The sequence below is a fragment of the Sturnus vulgaris genome, chromosome 2 (genome assembly GCF_052056855.1).
Source record: "Sturnus vulgaris isolate bStuVul1 chromosome 2, bStuVul1.hap1, whole genome shotgun sequence".
Lineage (NCBI taxonomy): Eukaryota > Metazoa > Chordata > Aves > Passeriformes > Sturnidae > Sturnus > Sturnus vulgaris.
Window position 1 is genome coordinate 63,716,210 of NC_142244.1, and position 25,286 is coordinate 63,741,495.

Here is a 25,286-nt window from a genome sequence, read left to right on the forward strand (position 1 = left end):
TAGAAAACAAAATGTTCTTATAAGCACTCTTTATTTAGTCACCATAATACAATTATTTCTTATTTAATCTTTGCTGGCATTTAGGAACCTATTCTTCCTAGAGCTCCTCTGCATCAAAACTTTATTTTCTTTGTTTGCATATTATTCCACAATACCGAGTATCACTTAGTGTCTATAAAGGTCATGAGATGGGCAGACATGCTGCAGACATTTTCATCCTTTGGTTGACAAGGGGTGGGGACATGCAGGGGAAGGAGGGCATCCAATATTCCTTGATGAATATATTGAAAATATAGATGGATTAGATACATAGCTGCATGCTTGCACTTCAATATATACAGTCTTGAACAAGGAATAATTTTAACTGCTTTTGGGGTCGTTTTAAGTGTTTCAGTTGAGTCAACTCACATGTTTGGGCTTAAAAACAGTATGCACATATTTAAACACATTTAATCAAGAAGTGGTTACCAGGCAATCACACAAAAGAGAAAGGCATTTTTATAGAATATTTATACATTACTCTGAGAAAAAAAAGAAAAAACAACAGAATCTACTTACACAGATTCTGTGCAATCTTAGGATCCAAAACTTTTAATTCTTTGATTCGTTTCTTAATGGATTTCTTTTCTTCAAAATCCTCCTCCTCTCTTTTTACTGCCAAAGTAAACACAAATACAATCATGGTTAATTCTTAATATTTAGAGGAAACATTCATGAATTCAGAAAGCATATTTGCTATCAAGCATAGTCAATCCACAGAGAAAAAATTGAGAGGTTTTGCATGTATTGCTTGTATTCCAAAACTTTTACTCTTCAGTCAAATCTTTCAGCTGTTAGCCTTCTAGATTTTTTTTTTTAATATATAGGACCTGAATAAACATGCTAATGTTAATTGTACAAATTAAGTGATATTTGAACTATCATGCAACATGCTCTGGTTACCCTGGCCAGGCTAGAATCATGAATTGGGATTTAACAATAACATATCTTAAAAAACATAGCAATATGTTTCCACACTGAGACATCTATTTTAGTGATTGCTTTTGTCTAACTATATGCACCAAAATGATCAAAGATCACTGGCTTATTAAAAAATTAACATTACCTTAGAATATAAATGAGTTGTTATATACCTATATAGCATACAGGTATATACACAGAACTATTTTCCTTCCTCCCTCAAAAAGATGTATTTTTAAATATATGGTGTAATCACATTATTACAAAATACCACAAAGACAAAGTGATTTTACAAACATATATTAACATTGCTGGAGATTTTGGCTTATTCTTTCTTTTAATAATTCATACAAGTAGAAAATAATTCACACAAATAGGATCTCTCAAATACATTGTGTAAGCTGAATTTATTTCTCATTAGTCACACATTGTCATAAGAATTTCACTTAAACTAACAACATAGGCTTGATAAAGTATTAGTAGAGATTATTATGCAAACAAACTAAAAAGCGAAAACCACACAAATCTTTCCTTAAATATGATCTGCTGTTGTATTATTTTACAATAATACATGATACAAAATACTCCTTTTATTTAAACTTTTCCTTCTTCCTCCCCCACCACAAATCTTCACTGTCGAATGTTATTTACCAAATGTATTGCTACAGCTTATCTAATTCTGTATACTATTTCACAAATGAAATTAGTTTCCAAGCTTTTACAGTATGATTGTTCCAAATTAAGTTATACATGCTTCAAATATTTGAGAGTAGAATACATGCTATGCTAATATAATGTGCTACTGACTTCTGAAGGAGATAGGTATAGATGAGAAGTCCTGGCAAGGAGATATAGGATTAAAATTTCTAGCTCATTGATGATCCTTGACAAAACTAGACATAAGCATGAATTATCAAGAGGATTTCTCAAAGCTGAAATTAATTGCGAAAATGTTGAGAGAGATATTTAAGAGCTATATAATTCTTAAAAAATGTTTTTCAAAGCACGGTAATTTTTGCCAAGGATTGGGACACAGACTAAATGACCTCTTGAGGTCTCTGAGCTTAGTTGTCTAGGATACAACCAAAGAGATAAGGAATTCAGGACCTCACACAGGGATTGCAGGAACCAGATTCAAGTCCCTTCTAAGGAGGTGGAAACACAAATTTGAATCATCTCCTAAATCACTTTTGATACTCTACACCTGCTAGGCAGCATGATGCTCCTGAGACCATGCCACAGTACAGGAAAGAACCTGTATCCTGCAAAAATGAAATCACTAAGTTAAGACATAAAGCAGTCCTTAGAAGAAGGGCTGATAAGCAGGGTCCTGGAAAATGGTTTACGAAGCCACAATCTTCCTCTTTATCTGTTCCCAGTCTACCCACAAAATCCTCTTGGCCTTGAATTTCTTTTCACACAGATTTAGCAGAATGGTTAACATTCTCCTGTACCAGGAAAAACTGCACACCCTGCTTACTACACATGTGAAAGCAAAAGCAGGTTTTCACCACCAATGTGAGAACTCTATGTACCAGGTTCCAAAGGAAGAGAATGACATTAAAGCTACTGGAAAAAAAGAAGGTTAGCATTAAAGGTTCACTTTTTCTGATTATGCTTGAAGAGTCCTTACTGAACCCAGAAGAGTATGTCAAGGGGCTGCAGATCCCAGAATCACATGACTGTTTTCTCCTGCAGTTACACACTTGAACAGACTTCTCAAATTTCTTAACTTCTTCAACTAAATACTGACAACAGCGAATCTTAAAAACATGACTACTGAGTTGCCTCAAAGTTTTATCAACGCTAGAATTGCAGATTCTCCTAGAAGATCTGTACATCCCTGTAGCATAGGTTCTTAGCAATTTTCATGCCTTAATGAAAATACAATAAAATCTTTATGGCTACCTTGGAATTTTGCAAAGAAACTTAGAACTTTACAAGAAACAAAATAATTTCCTTTGCAGTCACAATAAAAAGAAGTTGAATTATCTAAATTTACTAATTTTCTTAAATGTGCCCTGACAGCTTCAAACTGGAGCATAAATTAAAAAAAAAAAAAAAATTTAAAATATAAAAGAAGTTTGTCTCTTCCAGCAATAGAAAGCAAAATTTATTCATTACAAGTCTAATAACCGAGATAATACAGACACACAAACATGCAAGAAGAATTAACAGTTAAACATGCACTGTTTAATTCCCTACTTCCAAATCAAGAAACAATGCTGCAAATGGACTGGCTAATAGCCTCAGGTATTTTCACCCAGGAGGAGGTTATGCACAATGTTAAAGCACTACTTAAGTCATCACAACACTAAGGAAAAAACACATAAGCATAGGACATATCTACCCTAAGAAACTCATGCAGGAATTGTATGCAGAGCTCTACAATTATTCAACAAACTAAATTACTTACATGATACTTCTTCAGCAGAATTCAGGCCACATCCTTACGCAGTTAGTAGCAATAAGAAGGAGAGGACATGTATTATTTTTCTTGCTGGTTTGAGATGTTGCTTCCCACTGAAAACTCTGATACCTCCTACTGTTTCTAGAAGTTTTTACCTCCTTTGATAATGTCCTGGTTTTGGACAAGGACACGTGTCATGTGGAGCCATGTTGGCATGGCCAAGACATTGTGTTATTCAATCCCATCTCACCTCATGGCTAGGGAGGAGGGAAATGGGTGTGTCTCTTGCTTCCTGAAAAAGAGGGGGAAGGAGGAGGCATTCCTTTTCCAGGGAGCCATGCGACAAACTCAGTGGTCAGGTAACACTGGTCCCAACCAGATGATCTGTCTGCCATTTTTTTCATTGTCTTGGGCTTGGGAGAAAACATGGAGGCAGATGGTCTGTCCACCATTTTGTTTACTCTCCCCCTCAGTGAGCAATTACCTGTAAATCACTCTCTTTTTGTAAACTTTTGCTATTAATATTGTTGCTGATACTGTTCTTATCTCATTGCTGTTTCTAGTAAATTGCTTTTATCTCAACCCATGATCTCTGCCTTTTTTATCTCCCACTGAAGGTGGGAGGGGGGCACTAAATGAGGGAGTGCCACTCCTAAACCAAACCTAAAGTATACAGAAGAAAATGGAAACATCTGCTTTCAGTGGAAAAAAAGAAAACAGATTAGTGGGAGTGGGCAGCTGCTGCAGAAATGATGTTACTATTTGAAGGAAATAGATGTGAGATGGTACCATGCTAATAAGAGAAGAAACCAGGGGATCACAAAATACACAGACAGTTCTCACAGCTCTGGAAGTTTGATCTCACTAAAGCATTAACTTTTTCAAAAGTATATTTTTTTTCAGCTATTACACAACAGAAAACCACACACCCTTTACAGTTCTGTCTATATGCTAAATCTACCCCACTGCAGGATACACATAAGGCCCTGGTCCCTGAGCTGCGTTTGTCAGTTGTACCTCATCTGATGCTCCTGCTCTGCTCTCTCAGGCGGAGAAACAAAGTGCTAGAGCACTTTGGAACACATGGAATGTACCTCCCACCCTTCACAGTTCCTCTTATCTTCACATCCCACATCCTTATTAACTCTAAAATTAACAGATGTGGTTGCCAACATACACACACACAAATACCTCAAAGGAGTTTTAGATACTGAACAGATTGCTTTTAGTGTCTCCTTCAAATTCAGATCCATTCAAATGTAGTCAACTACCTCCATCTGTGGCAATGACCTGACTGAAATTAGGGTCCTGAAAAAAGTGATGACAGGACTGTTTTACAAATACTACTGTTGGAAGCTGCAGAACAGCACTTCATAATTTTGTGGACTGGATCCTACAGAGCTACTCTGTAAAACTCTGAAACAATTACATTCGTGGTTGGTACCACTGAAATAATCTACATTCATGAATTGCAATACACATTTCTATTTCTGCCACAGGTCTTGATATAATCTGCTACTCACAGTCTTTGTAAGAAAAATCATGTCTGTGCATCTGTATGCTAAAAAAAAAATATTCCAAAATACATCATCGTAGTGGAAAAAACCAAAACCTTTGAAATACAAGCTTGAAAAGGAATATATCTTAACATTTAGATGTTAACACTTATTTTTAAATTCTGAATTCCTATTTCAGATGAAACTTGAAAACTACATTACACAGAACATTCAGTGGAGTTATTTCATCACTAAGTAGAGTTATTTTGTCACTAAGTAACAGAGCGTACTGAAGATTACACGTGACTTTACACTTTTCCTAGCCTCTTAGCTAAAACAGTCATCTTGCATTCTCTCTTCACTGAAAAATGAAAGAACAAGCCTGGGGTCATAGACTCAAAGGATGTACCCATATCAAGTGTCATTATGAAAGTAGATGTCTACTTAGTCTGTATAGAAGTCTAATTCTTAAAAGTAAATTATATCTTGTGTCCCATATAGCAGGGTATTCAGCTTGAAAACCTGGAGTCTTCATCTCCTAAAAGTTATCTGGAATCAAAGGAACAGATCTTTAATAGAAAAAGAGATTCTAGCTAAACAACAAATACTGAAGAATTTCTTAGTTATTTAAAGCCAAAATGTGGAGTATCACTATTGAGCTTGGAAGTGACTTCTGGAGGTCATTTGGTGCAATCCCCTTACTCACATAGGGCTATCTGCAGCCAGGTGCCCAGGACTGTATTCACGCAGCTTTTGAATATCCCCAAAGATGGAGGGAGAGTCCAAAACCTCCATGGGCACTCTGTGCCAGTGCTCAGTCTCCCTCAAAGTAATAAAAAAGTGTCTTGTGATGTGCAGGAGGACCCACCCATGTTTCCATTTATGCCCACTGCCTCTTGACCTGTCACTGGGCACTACTGAGAAGTGTCTGGCTCAATCCTCCTCGTACTCTCCCTTCAGGTATTTATGTAAACTGGCAAGACCCACTTGAGCCTCCCTTCTCCATGTTAAACATTCATGGCTCTCTCATGATGGAGGGAGGCATCAGTCCCTTCACCATCGTCATGACCCTTAGTTGGACTTTTCCCAGTACATCCATGTCTTTATTTCACTGGGGAGCCTTAAGCTGGACACAGTATTCCAGTTATGGTCATGCCAGTGCTGAAATCAAAGGTCAGACAAGGAATATGTGTCTTTTGACTGACAGGACACAAACTTTTGAAGATTTAGATTATTTTAACAGCTGCATGACTACTGTTCTATAATATGAGAAGCAACAAAACAAAACAAACCTTTAGTCTCAAAAGAAAAAAAAAATGAAAAGGCAAGCACCAAGCTTATTATCTAGACCATGACACTACACAGGTGCCATAGCTCACTGACATATTTCATATTGAATTGTTCACCAGCACAGTCATTTGTGACAATCTACTTTAAAATACAAAAGAAATTGTGAATTAGATCTAAGTAATTTTAGAATAGCATTGAAAACGCTTTTTTTTTTAATAAAAACAAGGATAAAATAAGGTTACCAGGCATAGCCCACAAAAGTAGGAAGAATGCCTGAACACTGAAAGACCAGGAAGCTGATCAATAGTCTGCTTTCCAAACTAATCAACCTAAGACTTGTATCAACACAATTGTTAACATCAGGGACTGCTCATCACTTAAAGATCTGTTTTAAATGATAGTTCATTCTAAACCAAGAACATTAAACTCTCATATTTTTTAATAGTAGCTGAAAAAAAATTCTGAAGAAAAAAAAACAACCCTGAAATCTTATTTGTTAAGAAGTAACTAAAATGCCCACAGGAATATGGCATACAAAATCAGAATAATCCTTCTCTTAGTTACAATCTGAACACCTGCTGGGCTCCCCACTAGAACTGAAAGTTTTAACCAAGACTGATTCACTCTTGGAAAGATCTGAAACTTCATTAATTCTTGTCTGAGGGGAAAGATAAAAGGGGAGGCTGAAATAAGCTTTCTGCTACACTGGAGTTTGCTCCATGGGAAAAGCAAAACATACTGCTGTTCCCAGCAGAACAGAGTCTAGTGCCAGTAGACACATAATTCCATAGTTTCCAGATATCCCCATTCTAAGATATATTCCTACTATCAAGATTTAGCTGTTTGGGCCTTACAAAGCTGATGCATCACTTGTCAAAGGCATCAAAAGCTGAATAACATATCTGAGTGTACTCGTACCCAAAGGGAACATAGTTGATTCAAGAAACACCATAACATTATTGATTGTAAATTGGAATGGCAACTGTTCCCCTCCACTATTTGGTGTTCAACAGTTACCTTTCAGACCTTGTTGAATTCCAGAGCAAAATATTTTCGTTTAATAGTCCTTGACAGATTGCTCTTCCACACATTTGTGTAGCTGCTTTTTAAACCTAATAACTTTAAGTCCTTCAGCATGGAGTTCCAATTTACATTGCACAAAGAAAGACTTTATAATCTTGGTCAGTTTTGCTTTACCTCTACTATACTTTTAATTATTAAGAAGAAAGGAAACCACAAAAAGTACACAGGATGTGGGCACAGCTTGAACTTTTACAATTACACTTTTACTTATTATTTTGTTTTCCTTTCCTAACAGTTCCAAAAACCCTATTTTGCCAGTGTATCAGTAATTTCTTAAACTGTTACCTAATTCTATCATTTATCATTGATTATCCACAATATGTCCACCCCTGGTATCAACTTTGGCAATTGTAGATATTCAAGCCTTTTTAAAAACTGTCATCACATTTGTCACCTTGCTTCCTTTCCTCTGATGTTGGCATAAGTTCAAGTAATAGTTTACACAGCACAGTTCATAGCTCAGCTGTTTCATCCTTCAGTTCCCTTAGAAGTCTAGGGTGAATACCAGCTGGTCTTAGCAATCTGTTACTGTCCACTTTATTGACCTATTCTAAAAATCACTCTACTGACCATGGAAGATATGTTTCTTGCTCTAATGGGGTATTCCCCCAAAGCCCAGCTTGGAGGTAAGTTCATTATTGGTCAAACAGAAATAATTCAGAGCTTCAGCATTTGGAAGCAGGAGAAAAGGTGTGTTACTCTTTTTTTTTTCCTTTGGAAGGCAATTATGATGCACTAAATCATACTTACATGTAGTTTTTTTATTACGTCTTTATCCATGCTTAAAATTCAATAGTATGAAAATTTAACACCTTAGCTCTAAACTGCAAAGCATTTACAATCAGAAACCTACTGAAGTCCTCAGAATTAAAATACAAGCATATACTTCTAAGTGAAACCTGCATGAAAAAGAGACACTCAAAGATGAGGCTTCTGCTGTTTATATGGATGCTTATACGTAGCATCTGTTAAATATGTTTAATATACTGTAGTCTCTATATTTCCTTAACTATGCTGTGGGTTTTTTTAGGTGAGTCTACTAGTTTTGTTTTTTTTAATCTTTTAATGAAGAATTCATTACTATGTTTGATATCAAAACACTTTAAACTTCACTAAATAGCTTCCAGAAGCATGACTTGGCTTATTTCTAGACTAAAGTCCAACATACATGCTAATTTTAGTTCTTCTTACCGTGCAAGTTTTGAAAACATTAGTATTTATTATTTATTCACATGAATAAGTAGAAATATCTTTTTCATTTTTATATCTTAATTTACTACACTGGCAAAATTGCTTCATCATAATCTTAACTTTCAATTTAATACAGATGTTGCTAGCCCTTGAGTTTTAAAGACTAGAAGTCTTTGAACATATAGCAATTCAAGTTTTTTCACCTTTGGAGAAGGTCTTGGGGGTGCTGGTGGATGAATGACTGGACATGAACTGGCAATGTGCACTTGTGGCCCCAAAATCCATCCACGTCCTGGGCTGCATCAAAAGCAGTGTGGCCAAGAGATCAAAGGAGGTGATTCTGACCCCCTACTCCCATCTGGTGACACCCCACCTGGAGTGCTGCATTGTGCTGGGGTCCCCAGCACAGGAAGGACATGAACCTCTTGGACAAGGTCCAGACGAAGGCCACAAAAACAATTATTTTATTAACATCTGATATTAACTTAAAATAATTCAAGATATTTCCAGGAGGGAAACACTGGATCAGGCTTTCAACCTAATTCTTTGTGTGACTATACAAAAAAACCCTAAGACATGGAAGTAGAATAAATGGGGTAGTGCAAGGGCAGGAATGAGTGATCTGACATAAGAGGGACACAAAACATACTAAGCTACCACTCATAGCACTCTCAGTGCCTCACAAACCACAAAGGCAGGGGCAGTACCAACCTGACAAAGGACTGATCATTAACTTGTGACAAGAAACAGCAGTACATGAGACTCCAAAATGAAAGGGCAAAGGGACAAGAGTATCAAACCAGGATTACTAGGGAGGAGCTGGTGTATCCTGACTGAAATTGAATGAAGAGCCACAGTCAGCAGTGGACTGCCAAATTACAAAGGCTGCAGGAAACCGAGAGTTATCAGAGATAATAAAGAGCACTCCCACACTAGCCCCTAAAGTATCTCAGAGTACCTGGAGCATGTCCGGAGATCAGGACATGACATTTCTACCAACCTAAAACATGAAATACTGGTACATAGCCAGCCAGTGAATTTAGATATCCAGGATGATGGCATTAGCTGAATAGCTGCCTGAAAGTAGTAGTGGACTTGCAGGTCAGATGCTGGGGTTTGAACATTCAGAGTGAGACTGCTTGCCCCTTGTTACAATACCTGGGAGCTGGAAAATCTGGGAGGCAAGCCAAAAAAAAGACAAATCACTGTGGATTTCCCATCCTGCAACGTGCAACCCACCCTCTTTCTCATGCCCCCCTGATAAACCTGCCACTTACAAACATTTACCTTATGTGGTGTATGGGAGCAGGAAAGAAAAGATAAAGGACTGCAAACCTATCCGTTACTTGTAAATTTTTTGCAACAATAATAGCAATTACTATGTCATCTAATAAATGTAAAATAGCAACTCATGGTCCAAAGTTCAGATCACTCCTAAAACAAAGCACAGTAGATATACTTTTCATTATTTTGTTAGGTGTATCTTCAAAATATTGAGGTCTTTTTCTTGAAGAGGTTTTCCCAAGGTAAGTGTGCCTGAACCTCTGAACTTCTTGTCTGGAACCAATCTGAAGTTTAAATTTATTCATGACTAGTTTTTAGTTATTTCTTGTGGTTGAAACAGTTCTTTTCCCTTTCTAATGCTCTTCTTAAAGCATAAGAAAATACCTTAGCACTACAACATGATCTTTGGTTTTTTTAATTAAATATTTCAAATCCATTTAATCTCTTCACCTGATGATACCAGCAGCTTCTATGCATCTGTGATTTAATCTGTCTCGAATCTGGGACAGTAGAACTGAAAGTCACTTTACAAAGCATGACTTGTAAACATATTAATGACAATGCTTCCCTACTGGAAACATTTCTGTGAAATTCAAGATTTGTTCTGCTCTTCTTCCCTCACCTTTATGTGCTTTTTTTTGTAAACAACCAATACATACATATATTAAAATACCCATATGTACATAAACTGAAGTAAAAATCACAGATTCTAGTGCTAACCTAAAGTTTGTGTTCACACTGTTAAATCTTAGGCACAAGTACATCCACCAAGTTCTGATTTCCTGACCACAAGGGAAAGTAAGTGAACCATGCCATGGTCTTACACAATATCAAATGCATCTGAATAGAGTGGAGGTGTGTGAGCTCGTTTCAGACTGATTCATTCTCAGATGTTTAATTACCAGATTTCTTTGCTTTCTTCTGATACAGCTACACTTGCACTCACACTCTCCATTCTCAAACACCACCAATACTATGTGACCTTTAACTAGTCAAGCAGCAACTATAGGTCTCCATAATCCACCATTAGCAGAGGAATGCCAGCAAGGCCACACACACAAAGCCAGTAACAAACTTTTTAGTGACTGCTACCTATCTTCTTGTCCTGCTCTCTGTACTGGCCCCCCTGCAACCATCAGGTACATGTTGGGGGCCTCAATAGCATACTGGTAAATACCAAGTAGGCAAATATAGTAGCAGTTAGCAATGTAAACAAGGGGTTGAACATGTTAAAAATTCTTTGTTATGTGAGAAAAGTACTTTTTAAATACAAACAAGTGAAGTTACAGTTAAAGGTTTTATATAAAAGAAGTCCTGCGGTTTTGACTTTGTAAATCCTATACATAGTATAAATATCCTTAGATTACTTAAAATGCACTTGAATAGAGCAAGCTCTTTCAGAATTAACGAGACTTAAAAGTAACATAAAATTTATCAGTCATACCTAAGTATTTGGTTTTGTTCTCAAATTTGTCTTTCTTCTACTCATCCAGCTTCTGTAACATCTTATCCTCCTTGAATTTGAAAATGCTTCCAAACTCTGCCATCACAAAGTTCAGCCTTTTCTTAACATATGCAACAAATTATTGAGACTATTTGATAATTATTCCAAAAACTGATCCTTCAGAAACTCTAATAGCCTCATAGTCCAGTGCAACCTTTTTCAATATTCCCCACATCCTCTTAAACGTATGTTTTACAATCTGCAGCTAATCCCACTTTTCATTAATATTGGTACAATGGCAGACCTACTGTGATCCAGATGTTAAACTGATCATATTTGTTTTGCTTAGAAAAACTGTCATCTTCTCAAAAAACTTAACATTTTATCTACTGTCTAGCATAATTTACTTTTTATATGCTGAATCTGACACACACTTCATTCTCCTTATTTTTAATCTACCACCGTGTATTTGATTATAATTTTGTAGAAAAACTGTTCCGTGTTTCTGCATATCATTGATAATGGACTAATGAATCTATGAAACAAAGTCCTCTGTCATTTTTGAAAATAACTTCTAGAAAAGGTGCTGTCTTTTTTTCCCAGCAAAAATAAATATAAACTCCCTCAGTATTCCCTTGCTATAACTACTAAATGATGCATGATTCCCTTGCAATCATCATTAAATATCATACACAGTTTCTAATAAAAGCAGTGAAATGGATTTACATAATTGAATAGAGGAAAAAACAATAACGGTCCACAGCATAAGTTAAATTCAAGGTCCTTATGTGCACAAGCACTTCAAAGATTATGCTGAAACAAAATACGAATTTAGCCAACATTTTTTATTGCTAAAGCAAGAGCTGTCCATCAGCACATTTATTTGCATGGTCTCATTAGAGTACATTGCCTCAATCTCCACAGTCATAGTGAAGAATGTTGAGAGCATAACTGAGCATAACTGTATCTACTTAACAAGCATTCATGCACCCTCATTAATTTTTTTCATCTCACTTTGAAGCATGACATGGCTCATACCAGAACAATAACTTGCTGATAATTGTTCGAGACAACAACTGGACAGGAACAGTGCAGAGGTGAACTTTCCTATAGATTATAGTGTGCCTCAGTGAATTACAATTAGCTTTAAAAGTCATCTGTCCTGTTCAGCAGCTTTCAAGATATTTCATTAGCAACTAAAGAAATCTTAACATATTTTAGACTTTAATGACCCAGTTGCCTTGTATTTTCTAAGATAGAAATTTCTCCAGAACATATGACAAATATCGAAATATGTGAGCTCACAGCTGCATAGTATTTACCAAATTGTCACATGATATAAACTGAAGTTTGGCTTGTCATTCATTAATTTAAATGCTAATAAAATAGCAAGAATAATTTATACAACTCCCAAATCACAAACCACCCTTACAAAACTCTGATGATAATTTTACTGTGATCCTCTGCAAGATCAGTCATATTTAAGAATATAAAAAAAAATTCAGATCAAGTACAAATCACTAAAGAAAACAACTGTATATAGAGCTGTACAATTGTATTCCATAACAAGATAAAGGAAAATAGATTATATATCTACCTAATCTATGGTTATTATAATGTACTGATACAAAAAAACAAACAAAAGCCCACACCACAAAACCTCACTATTACTTATAAAATAATGTTTAAAAACATCTTTCAGATGTCTAGCTATTTTAATACATTGCTATGTGCTGATAATGTCCCCTGTCTCTTCTAGAAGAATCACTTCAATGCTGCATTATCTCTTGCTTTTGCTGCCCCAAAATTCAACCTTTTTCAAAGTCAGAGGATAACTTCCTCTACATGTATCTGTAGTTTCCCAAGAAATTGCTGAAATTAAAGGGCTCCATTTCAGCAACAGAAAAATCTCCATCTAGAGAAACATTATTTCTTTAAAATTATTCATAGTTAGAAGGCTGCCTTCATAATAAAAATAAGTTTTGTTTGTATTGTTAAGTGACAGATATCTGCAGAAATTATTCACTCTTTTTACTAGGATAAAAAGAAAAGTTTGGTGATGAAAGAAGAGCTAAAAAATGAAAGCAGATTTTCAACAAAAAGTCTGACGTTAGATGCAGAAAAAAACCTGTATTGAAGATCCATTAGAAACCTGCATCCTGACTAAATTCTTCAATTTGAAACAGGTAAATGCATGGGCGTCCAGCAACAGATAGTGATGTCAATTTATATAGAAGGCAATTGTGTAAGGAACAAATAATTTCAATTAAAAAACCAAAAAAAAAACCAAAAAAACCCAAAAAAACCAAAACAAAACAAAAAAAAACCCAAACAAACAAAAAATACAAAACCAAAAAAACCAAACCAAACCAAACAAACAAAAAAAACCACAACAGACTTAAAACTTTCCACTGACTTAGGAAAAGGCCACACATAATGACAGCATGGAGCCTGGCCACTGCATCTATTTCAAACAGAATGCTGGACAAACACCATTAGAAGGGAAGGGGAAGGGGAAGGGGAAGGGGAAGGGGAAGGGAAAGGGAAAGGGAAAGGGAAAGGGAAAGGGAAAGGGAAAGGGAAAGGGAAAGGGAAAGGGAAAGGGAAAGGGAAAGGGAAAGGGAAAGGGAAAGGAACTCATTTTCCTGCATCAAACAAGTCTTCAGGAAGCATGAAAGATTTCAGCTACAGTTTAAAAACAGTCGTTAATCAATTAATTGTTTTCTGTAGCACCTACCTCCCAAAGGCAGCACTGAGAAGAAATGCAGTTATAGTTTCTAGAGTAAGGGCACAAGTACACCATAGTCTTTGAGCCACTGCCATTTCTTAAGGTATACATTAAGTCATCATGGTCTTCCCCAAAGCCGGGGATGTTCTCATACAAACATGGTGCAGGAACTTTACTTTCAACCTTGTATATTCAAAATAGAAAAAGTTACATCTGTACACATGGATATGATTCCTCAATGAATTCCAATCACTGACAAGCAACAGTTGTTGCTCTCTCAGAACTCTTAGTTCTCTCTAACAGTTGTGTATCTCTCTATTGTGCTCTACTCACACACCATCCATTACTTGGAACAGCACCCTGGAGTTTACAGAATAAATATCACTCTTTTAAAAGCAATATGATGCTTAGAAATATCAGCAAGAGAGTAGCTGGTAAAATCATAAATACACTTGAAGCAACCAACAACCACACTATTTATCATAAAGTTCTCTCTATATAGCAGTCAATGCTTACTCACCCTAAATCCCACCCATTCCCCTCATGCATCTGCAAATGAAGTGTTCTGGGGCCTCTACAATACAGAATTTGACACACTTACAAGAGATGGGCTTCAAACACAATGTTTTGTTTTGGTTTAACTAGACCAATGTAAGTTAAGAGAATAGATAGAAAGCTGTTGCAGATGTAAGTCATGTTTCTCCTTCGGCTTTTTTTTTTTTTTTTTTTTTTTTTTTGGAGGGAGGGCTGGTGGGCAGGTGTTGGTAGTTTTGTTTTCCCACATACTAAAGCATTGTTTCTCTATAGTTTTCACACTTCCAACACTTACTCTGGGAAGACTAAGTTCAAAAAGCTCTTGGACTTCCCATACTCACTCTGGAAAATGGGATTAAGACCAAATCATAGATAACAGTGCTTTATGGAAGCACATTATGGATAGACACAAGGTAGATGCAATTTTATCTACTCATTTGAGTTCTTTTCTCTCCTAGGGCTCCATTGGACCTTAAGTATATCCAAAGACACATACCACAATTTTAGATGGATAAACTTTTGGAAGGAAATTTCATCCAAGAACCTACAGCAGAAAAAAAACCCTCTGCTAAAAAGAAAGAAATATATATATATATATATAGTATCTGTGCATTCTGGATGAAAAAAACTTTCTGTAAAGGAAAAGACAAAAACTTCTGCACATCTAAAAACAAAAACAAGCATCATGGCAGCACTGATATAGCAGCTTAATTTGCCCAAAATGAAGTACAAGAATGGGAAAATGCCACATAGTCATAGTGAGCATTTTTTGGTTTCTGCGTTCAGAAATCAAGAATTCTAAATATTATGCAGTCACCACTGAAGATTCTTTGTCAGCTATGCTCCTGCCCTACTCTCCTTCTTTTCCCGTATCAGAGCTACAAACACCAAACACCTCCAGGAAAGGAAGTGGTCTGAACTCTGTCCATAGTCAAATATAATGATCTGCCTTCATTTTGCAGGATGGAGATGATCATAGTTCAGTTCATGAAGCTCTGAAGAAAAGGCTCTCTTTTTCATTTCCTTTTTTATAATACACTTTACAAAACTTGGCTTAGTGATTTTAAATTCAGGCTAGGAAAAGAAAGAGATACTGTGTCATAACAACATATTCATAATGTTAGATTTTATAATTGAGGTGGTGGGTTTAAGAAGAACTGGTTTGATCAATATTCAAAATCAGGACAGTAATTCCAACTTTTGTCTTTTTTATCCACTCTAAAAAAGTAAGCCTTTGTTCCTCAGAAAGAAAATAGGAAGCTGTTTTCTCTGAAATCACTCAGCAGTTGAACTCAAAATGCCTTTTTTATTTTATTCAGTCAACCTGAAGAAAAACATGTCTGTTCTGTAAGAGGAAGAAGGGAGGTTATACAGCAGTTTCCCACTTCCAAGTCGAGCCTTCAATTTCTCATGATTACTTTAAAACTGTCCACACGAACATTGTAGATAACCAGGACTGTATTAGACAATGAAAAAATACAAATTTTTCTTCCAAAGCTTTCCAGTTCCTTTTAGCTGTACTTCTTTCCATACTACTTCAATATTTGAAATAGTAAACCAAATAAATCAAAAAGATTGCCTAATGTTTCAAAAGTTAGGTCCCTAAATACTGAGTCTACCATTGCAATGTTCAAAATTAACTCTATTTAGTACCATCTAAAAGAAAACAACGTTTCTCTATGTTATCCACCTGCAAAACTATGACACTGAGATCAGAAATACATGAGCTTACTCTATCTCTATAATGTTGTTATTTTTATTGTTGATCAGCAGTACCAACATAATTGATTCATTATTAAGTGATTGGGACATGCACTTGACAGCTACAATTTCCCTTACTATCATCCAAGTTTTCAGCAGCAGACATTGAGACTCTGCACAATAATTCTACTTCTAAAGCTATATCACCACAAGAATGATCCAGAGTTGCCTTCTTGCATTAACTTTCTGACAAAAATGCAGCCACATAAGCTACAAATCAAAAAACAATAAAAGTACTGTTCAGCTTCTAAAATATTCTTTTTTTCTGTCCACTCAACTTCAAATCAATACATAGAGCTAGACTGACTGTACATGGCACTCAGAGACATCATTTTAATTCTGTCAATCAATATGCAAAGCTACTGTTGTTTACATTTACACTAAAATACTGTACGTATCTAGAAATATAATTATTTCTAAGCTATGACCTGTATTTTATCTGAATTTGGTAGAAAAAAATTCTTTTTTTTGTATTAGAGAAATATACAAAACATTATTATTTTATCTTGAAACCTATCATGATAAAAGCCTTTTCCAAGAAAAACTGATATTTTGGTATGACATTTCTTCATTAGAAACTATAAAGGTAGCATTGTTGTAAATCTCTCTAGGTATATTTAAATCCACAAGTTAACTACAATAGAAAACACATTTTAAAAAACTGCTGCTGTTTCAGACTGGGGAAAAAAATCTATACTAAGAGCTGCATAGCCGTTATTTTCAATTCATACTAAAAATCATATTTTTAAACAAATATTTTTTAAAATCACAGTTCTAAAGTGCAACAAAAAATAAAATAAAAAATAAAGATGCTTTGCTTCCTAATCTCTAAAACCATGGCATATCTATTAAACATATCTATTTATTAAAAAAGCAGAGATTGAAAGGTTTACAGAGAAGCGCAAATTAGAAACTTATCCACCATGATGTTAAGATTGGTTTTTAATATGAATGTACAATGAGTAAAGTTAGGAATCTTTTTTACATGCAGAAAGGTCAAAATAATACAGGTTGAGGAAATATTCCAGAATATAGTTACTATGGTGAAGATAGGAGACAGCAGAAAGCCAAAAAGACATGCGTAAAGTTTTTTAAAGTATTTGGATACATAACAAAAAGATGTGATACAAGAATGTAACATAAGCCATTACACTGATTTCACATGATATATGCAAAATTAAAGAAAAACATACAAAGACAGAAACATACACTGAAAACCTACTGAGAAATCTAAAGCAGTGCAGAGCCAGATATTTAACAAATCATTACTATTTCTACTAGAAAAAAAAGTGCAAATTATAATTCTTGATCATTATTAAGTTTTTGTTAGAAGAGTAATCTTGTTGATTACAAAAAGTCTGCTTACAGAAAATTTTTAAAAATCATATTATATTGATATAACATAATCATTACTCAGTAATGAGTGTCTGATTTAGTTTGAATCATTTGAGATCTAAGGTAATAGAAGTGTTTATTTAATTTAAATTATCTCAGCCATTAAACCATCAGACAGATTTAAACATGCTAAAGCCCAGAGAATTTATTATCTTATACTTAAGCAACTGAACAATCATCTTTCAACATCAGTTTCACATCAAGTAATAACAGTTATAGCAACAGCTATAATTCTGATCTGCATATTCTTACAAGTATACGCAAAGTCCTCAAAGTAAAGATTGAGGTTTAAAATTAACTAGAATTAAGGAAATGGAGATGAACAATACAAGTTACAGTTATAAGAATATTTGGTTTGCTTTACTAAGGGAATGTTCATATCTCACATATCTGTCTCCCTACAAGAATGTCACATTCTACCTCACCTAAACTACACTACTTAGCACTGAGGAAACAGACAACATATAAACTGAAGTGAGCAGACAGTTTGCAGTGTAGATGCAAAAAGTACATAGCTGTTGTACTGTGAGCATCTTAAATATTTAGTCTTGAATGTCCAAGATATAGGACACTATCTTTTCTCTCTGAAACACAGACTATCACTACATGCATGTACAGTTTTCTGAGAAAAGTCTCTGTGTTGAACTCAACCTGGCATTTTTAAGCTTAATATATACATAGCAGTCATGTTACATGTCAGTGAGCTCTCAGTTGCACACGGGAACATTCCAGTTGATAAAAATATATCAAAATAGTTTCTGAGAAAAATCTGAATGAACCAGATTATTTACTTACTGAAAGCAGTATTAATGTATCTTTCAAACTTATAGAAACCAGCAAGTAACAAAGTAATCCATTTTTAAGTCCAATAATCAAATTGTACTGAACACCCAATCTTCAGAGCACAAGGGAGTATTTGCATGATAAGTTACAGAGCACAATAACTAAAGCCAGTGTCAATCAAGGTCACATAAAATCTCTATGTGGCTTGACTTGCCATATTTAATAAATAAATCCAGATATTATCAACAGCATTAACCTGTTAATAGGTGAATACAAGCGACATAGTCCACATTTTATAGAAAAAAAGTTAATTAATAATAAAGAAGAACCGTGCATAAGTCTGTACTGCAACCCCTCAGTAAGAGATAATTAAGAGCCTTAAAGATTTTGAAGTGGAAATTTATTAATTATCACAAATACTAGGCTTTCAGTCATACAATATATATCAAAAGTAGCTTTCTGACAACAGCTTGAGGACTTCAGACCAAACAATAACAATTAGTTTATTAGATGCTCTTTAAATTCAAGGGGTCACTCATACTGAAAAGTATGCTGAATCTCAGCAGAAAAATATAAGGGAATTCAGTCACCCATACCTTATTTCCCGTCTTGACCTCCACACTCTTTCCAGTGTGTTAACACTGCTAAAAGTAATTTTAAAAAAAAGTTTTTAAAATTAAATACCAGCTCATATAATTAATGCTGGCTTCAACTCACAAACAAACTTTCTTAAGTATTTCTGTAATAATTTTTGCTAAAACGTCTGATAAACAATTTCAACTTACCTCCTACGTACACTTTTTAAAAATGTTAGAAAATTAACCAGTGAAAGAGATAAAGTGTTCCAGAGTCCAAGCAAAGGCAGGTAATTTGTGGGTGGTTGTACTATTTTCTTTTTCTTGGAGAAGGGTATTTAACAGCCAAGAAACCACAGTCATTTCTGAGTCTTCTATAGGCCAAGCAATCTGACTGACCTCATACATTCAAACTGGATACAACTGGATTCCATCAAGATATTCTAGAGTAGAAGTAGCACTCTACTGTTCACATCAGATTGTCAGATCACTTTAAACACATTTAAGGGGTGCCCAGTACATTAAAAGTAGCTAAAGTAAGACAGTAGGAAAAGTAAATGAAGTTTTAGAAGTTTCAATGCATTGTGTGTCAAGCAAAAGACTACATTGTTAGAGGGTATTCCCTCTAAGTTCCTGAGTTACACTGCTAAGAGTCATGTGCTCATCATACTAAACTCTCATAGCCTCAAGTCATAATGAGACTGCAAATAAAGGTAAATGGAGCATACCTTTATTTAGATTATATGCTTTAATATACCCCATAATAAGCATATTATTCAAGTCTGTTCAGAAGAATGCCCATTTTAACTACTGATTTTAGAGAGGTCTGACACAGTAAAAATCTAATAAAAAGTACCAAGAAAAACCTATAAAATGAGGCAATGATAATTTAGCTAATTTTATGACTTTATACACTGTCAATTAAAATTCTGATTCTCTTGAAATAAGTCTTGAAAGACAAGAACACTAACAAAGCCAAACAAGAGGGAAAGGAACATCTAAAAACTGTAGCCACAGTCAAATTATCAGAAACTGTAACGGGTAAAACTGCTCTATTCATAACATACTCATGAAGGTATCTACAGCACAAGGAAATTGCATCACATACCTCTAGACACTAGACTATCTAGCTACCAGATTACCTTCTTTCCTTAGGAATACAAAAACTCTCACAGGTAATGATGCTCAGTAAATAAGACATAGCTTCTTATTGTAAAAGACTTATTAAATACCATTAACCAATATTTTTCAATAGCAATCTATAAGAAAAACAAGCCATTAGAACTACGATGATTGATTCCTATCAATACACTTACCAACGTATAGCTGAACATAAAATAGAGAGAGGGTTTTAGGTTGAGCTTGTTAATTACAGTAAATAACATCTTTTCTTTCAAGATTATAAAAATTATAAAATTAAACAGGGGAAAGTAACATATAGTATTCTCAGTGCTGCTTCTGCCCCATCTAACTTTTTGAAAGGTGCAAGCAGTTTGCATCTTTTTTTTTTTCTCCAAATAAGTTTTAAATATCAGTTATACACTAAAACCAGTTAGACTTGCTTGATTATTTCAAGTCTGCTATACTGCAGGGCAGGAACTAAGATATTGAAACAAAAGCGTGCATTTCATTCTCAAAGGAAGTTAAACCTAGCAGTGCTGTCATACATCCACAGGATGATTTTGTGCAAATAGTCCTTACTCCTATCACTTTCCAGAAATCTAAATTAAAAAAACCTTATAATCTAAAGCAGTTAATATGATTTTCCCAGCTACTGCTTATCTTCATTTGTATTCAGCAATACAAAAGTACCTGGTGAAAACACTTCCAAGAACCTTCATTGTTTTTCATTATTTCATTTATACAGTACTTTCCCTTTGCATAAATTTCCTCATATTTTAAAGTGTATTTTTTGTGATTGCACTTAACAGTTAGAGCCATACAAACTCTAGAAAATGGCACACATTATTTTATTGTAGTCAGTGGCATGAGATGTGGAGCAAAATAGAATGAAGAGTTATGTAGTTCTCAACTCTGAAACAGGATATGAGGATTTATTTCAAATCAGAAACATAACCCATTTGTTTAGTTATAACATATACATTATTTATAAAGAGACAAAAATGTTCCAACTTCTGTAGGAAAGTAAACAGGATACATACCAAACGTGTAAATCACCTTAACCTTCTCCTCAGAAGTGGAGAGTATAACTGAAGACTGTATAGTAACCTGCAGTAAAATTTTCCAAGAACACCTAAGTGTTCTAACTTAGAACAGTTTTTCACAATTTGTACATTAAAAGCTTTTAAGCACTAGTATAAAAAATAAAAAGTGAAATAAATTTAGTAATACAGGTGAATACACATGATTTAGACTCCACAAAAGAACTTTTCCATTAATTCACAGCCTAAGTGCTTAGCAATATTTAAATATACTCAAAGATTTTACATTCCATGTGCTATATAAATAGCAATGAAAAGATTTTCTTTAAACTAAAATCTTCTGTTAAAAGCTCTAATATGAAAGAGAAATACGAAAAATATGAAAATAAACAGGAATCAATGAAGCAATTGCATTTTGTGCTACAAGTGCCATTTCACTGAAAATAAATCTTGTGGGAAATACACTGACTTCACTTTTGCAAAAAGTGCAAGAGTTTTCTAGTTAAAACCATGGCTGAACATCTTCTAATTACAGAATCACATTTCTTCTGCATTATTACAGATGTACAATTGACATTACTTTCAAATTTGTATTTCTTAGGGTTTTCTCTTTCACCAAACCTGTAATAGCTATTCAGTAATCCAGATCATTTACTGTACTATGAGACACTCTTGTGGTACATTAAGGAATGAAGTGATGAGCCAATCATAAACAGAAAGATACAAACTCAGAAAGCATCCATTGCAAGCAAGCTTTAAGAACATTCACCGTTGTAGGATATTTTATTAAAACGCAAGCAGGAGAGATCTGCAGCATTCATTCTCACTGAAATGCTGCTCTATCCGACACACTGTTTGACAGAAGCTAAACAACAGAAAAGCTGGAATTGCAAGTGAATTCTTGTCTTTGTTGGCTGGAGAACATTAATACCACATCACACTGTCAAAGTGAATGCAACTGGATATTATCTTATGTTAAAAAGGGTATGTATTTCTGCAACAAAAAAATAGGTATTTGATAATCTAATGTATCTACCTAAGCTGGAATATCAGACAAATACACTGTAAATATACCTTTAGGCTAATTCTAATTAGCGTGTCTTTAAACCTCTGTACAGAAAGCTTCTCATTCCTCTAGCAATTCAGACAAACAAAATTTGTATCATTAAAGATACTTGAATTCCTGCTCCTCACAGTCTGTGCTAGAGTTCTGTGAGATTGAAGATGATGTAGTCTGTATTGCAGAGATTCTGCATAATTAGTCTAGTATGCAGATTTGGTTATTGCACACATCTTTTATTAATAAAAATATAATTTATCATATGAGAACAATAATAATATTTCTTTACTATCTCATCACACATCTTTGCATTAGCCACAAATTTTTAAATGCTGGAAAAAGATAATAAGTCCATTTTGCACCAGTTGGAGTCTTTATCATAATGTTTAGTTAGTATCTCCAAATGCAAATGTAGAATAGGATTTTATTCCTTTCTTCCTGTTACATTTATGTTGACTACCTAGTCACTAGACCTTGCAGACATTTAATGCATAAAACTTACTTAGTAGTTATACTAGTAACAATATGCTCACTCTATTTGATCTAAATATAATTGTATGTAAATGTAGGTCCTGCAGCAGAATTATAATTTGATTAAATCTCTATGACTTTCCTCCCCCTCAGAAGGTGGAATATAAATATTACCCTGAGTAAACAGAAAACTTCAGCTGGTGATCAAAGAATAAGCCTTAGCTTCAGAGTCTGGAGTGCCGTTAAGTACCAAGAGCCATATAGACTACAGTCTATAGTCCAGAACAAACACCAAGAGTGGTGCAAATTAACAATTTGTGTTACTATTTTTAAGAAAGTTCAGCATAACGCAATTTACATTTCATCCTAAAGGCAAACATGAGTTCTAGCAAAATGAATCACATTATTTTCTTGACAAATCAGAGGCACGTTAGTTCCTTCACACAAAGAATGCTTTGCCCTTAATTTCTCCTACTCTTTTCATACTGACTTATTTTTGCCACTGTAGTTTCAGGAGGGCTTTATATAGTTTCAAATATGCTTCCTACTTTGAGTTTTGGCCTATACTCCCAAGTTCTCAGCAACAGAAACCTGGAGATCCAAACTGTCTATTGCCAGTACATATGAGTATCCTGTTCTCAAAAACCTATTTTGTTGCAGTGGTTGAGATTCTTTTTGTTTATTATAAAACACGAATCTGCACAGCTCAGCTTATGTCCCCATTTGTCCCCACTCAATGACTACCTCTTCCTCATTCTGCTGAATAAGGAAGAACCCCAGATACATTCTGAGAGTTAACTGCTAGCAGCAAATGGATTCTATCTTCCCCATTTTAAAGTTTGAACAAGTCCATTTATCACTAGTGCTTCTCTTCTATAGAGCATTAAAACAGGAGTTCACAGAACAGTAGTTCACACTACTAGATTAGTACCGAAAACAAACTTTCTCTTTTGGCTTTTTGCAGTTAAGATGATCTAACCTGGTTTGGTTTTAGCTACATTATCCATGTTTGTTTCTTTTCACAGCAGCATTACAGATCTGCTGAATTACAGATGCCAAGATTTTTGCTACAATGTGCAACCATGCCCTGTTTCTCTTCAAGCAATCCAGCTACAGCTACTTCCTATTTATTCAAACAATCTTGCTGAACACCGATTTGATTTTTTCATCCTCCCACTGTTTCAAATAGATGACCCACTATTTCTCAAGAACTTATACTGAAACACCAGTGACAGAAAACAACATTCTGTTCCATGTATATCAAGTACATTGCAGTCAAATTATAAGCAATACAAGACATTACACAGCACAGTCTAGGAAAGGCAGAGATAAGCAGTCACCCTAAGCAGGCTCTTTCTAGCTTCTTATCCTTGCCAGCTATACTTATGCATTTATAATTTTAGAAAAAGGCATTTCTATATCAGACAAGTCAGATTGCACAGCAGGAAACATTTAGTCCTTACAACTGTTAAGAGCTGAGTAATACAGCAGATGAAATTTTTAAGTTTCATTACTCAATTGATGTTAGAGGTGAGTAAGGTTGTAGAAGAACTATCTTGTGAGTTGAAAAGTAGACTTCCACTAACTTGTAAAAATAGGAAGAGTGAAGCAGAAAGCTATAAAACAGAAATATGAAGTTGTTAAAAGCAACAGGATATGCTGTCTGTGCCCTCGTTCTCTTACATTTAAATGATACGGAATGCAACAAACTCATCCAGAAGAAGAATGTATCTGAAAACAAAACTATTTCACTGTAAATATTCAACTATTGTGCCAGATATCTACAACAGTGCAAACACATCCTGCCCTATTACAAAAGTTTTCAGAATGTGGAACTAGATTATATTCTATGCAAAAGAATATTCTGTTAAAGCTCTGATTTAACCCCCCAAAAAATCCTATGATTTCAGATCAAATAAGTTCTCTCAATTCTTACATAACCTGCAGAACCTGATTGCTCTTATTGGGGGGTACGTCATTTACAGCACATTTACAAAAGTGCTTCATGGTAATATTTATTTCATTTAAAAAACTGAAAGAGCTCTGTTAAAATATCTGTCAGCAAACTATCATGACAAGGTGGAGACTAGAAAAACCTACTTAGAATGAGGAAATTACATGAGAAATTTATCATGTTGAGATCGTGCAGAGAACAGCAACCCACAATGGAAGCCTCTTTCACCTGAAGTACTCAACTCCCAGGTTTCTTTAAATTAAAAACTCACTTTAATTAAGAAAATAAATTACGCATTAGAAAAGGCCAGGTCATATTTACACAAAGTTAGTAGATAATGAAGAGTATGTAATCTTAGCGGGTAAGGAAGGAAAATGTGTGTAGCTACTTTGTACTTATGTAAAATATTGTTCCAGCTGAACCTGATCAAATGCAAACAGAACCAACGACCCTGCCAAATATAATGCTGCTCAAGTCTGCACAGCATACCAGTACCCAAGCACTGTCTAACAGCTCCCTAATTGGACATCACTGCTCCATTAACACATAAGCTCCTTGATTCTTATTTTTGTTTTTCAAAATGAATTGTCCTTGAAATTAATTTCTTCTGAAACAAGTCATTCACTGAAAAATCGAATGACAGATTTTATAAAGGACAAAAAATAGTGCTTGTAGAAATTTAAATGCTAATAGTTTTCATCAACA

General features: G+C 34.8%; 1 protein-coding gene across 2 annotated transcripts in view; it reads right to left on the reverse strand.

The window, feature by feature from the left end:
• The window catches only part of DIAPH3 (diaphanous related formin 3), a 202,819-nt gene that overhangs the window by 118,046 nt on the left and 59,487 nt on the right, over positions 1 to 25,286 (reverse strand). For both annotated transcript variants that reach the window (XM_088159730.1, XM_088159729.1), the window contains 2 exons: positions 3,377 to 3,409; positions 559 to 654 (listed from right to left, as the gene is read on the reverse strand). In XM_088159730.1, coding sequence (XP_088015856.1) covers positions 559 to 654; positions 3,377 to 3,409 — 129 coding nt within the window. The remainder of the gene's footprint in view (positions 1 to 558; positions 655 to 3,376; positions 3,410 to 25,286) is intronic.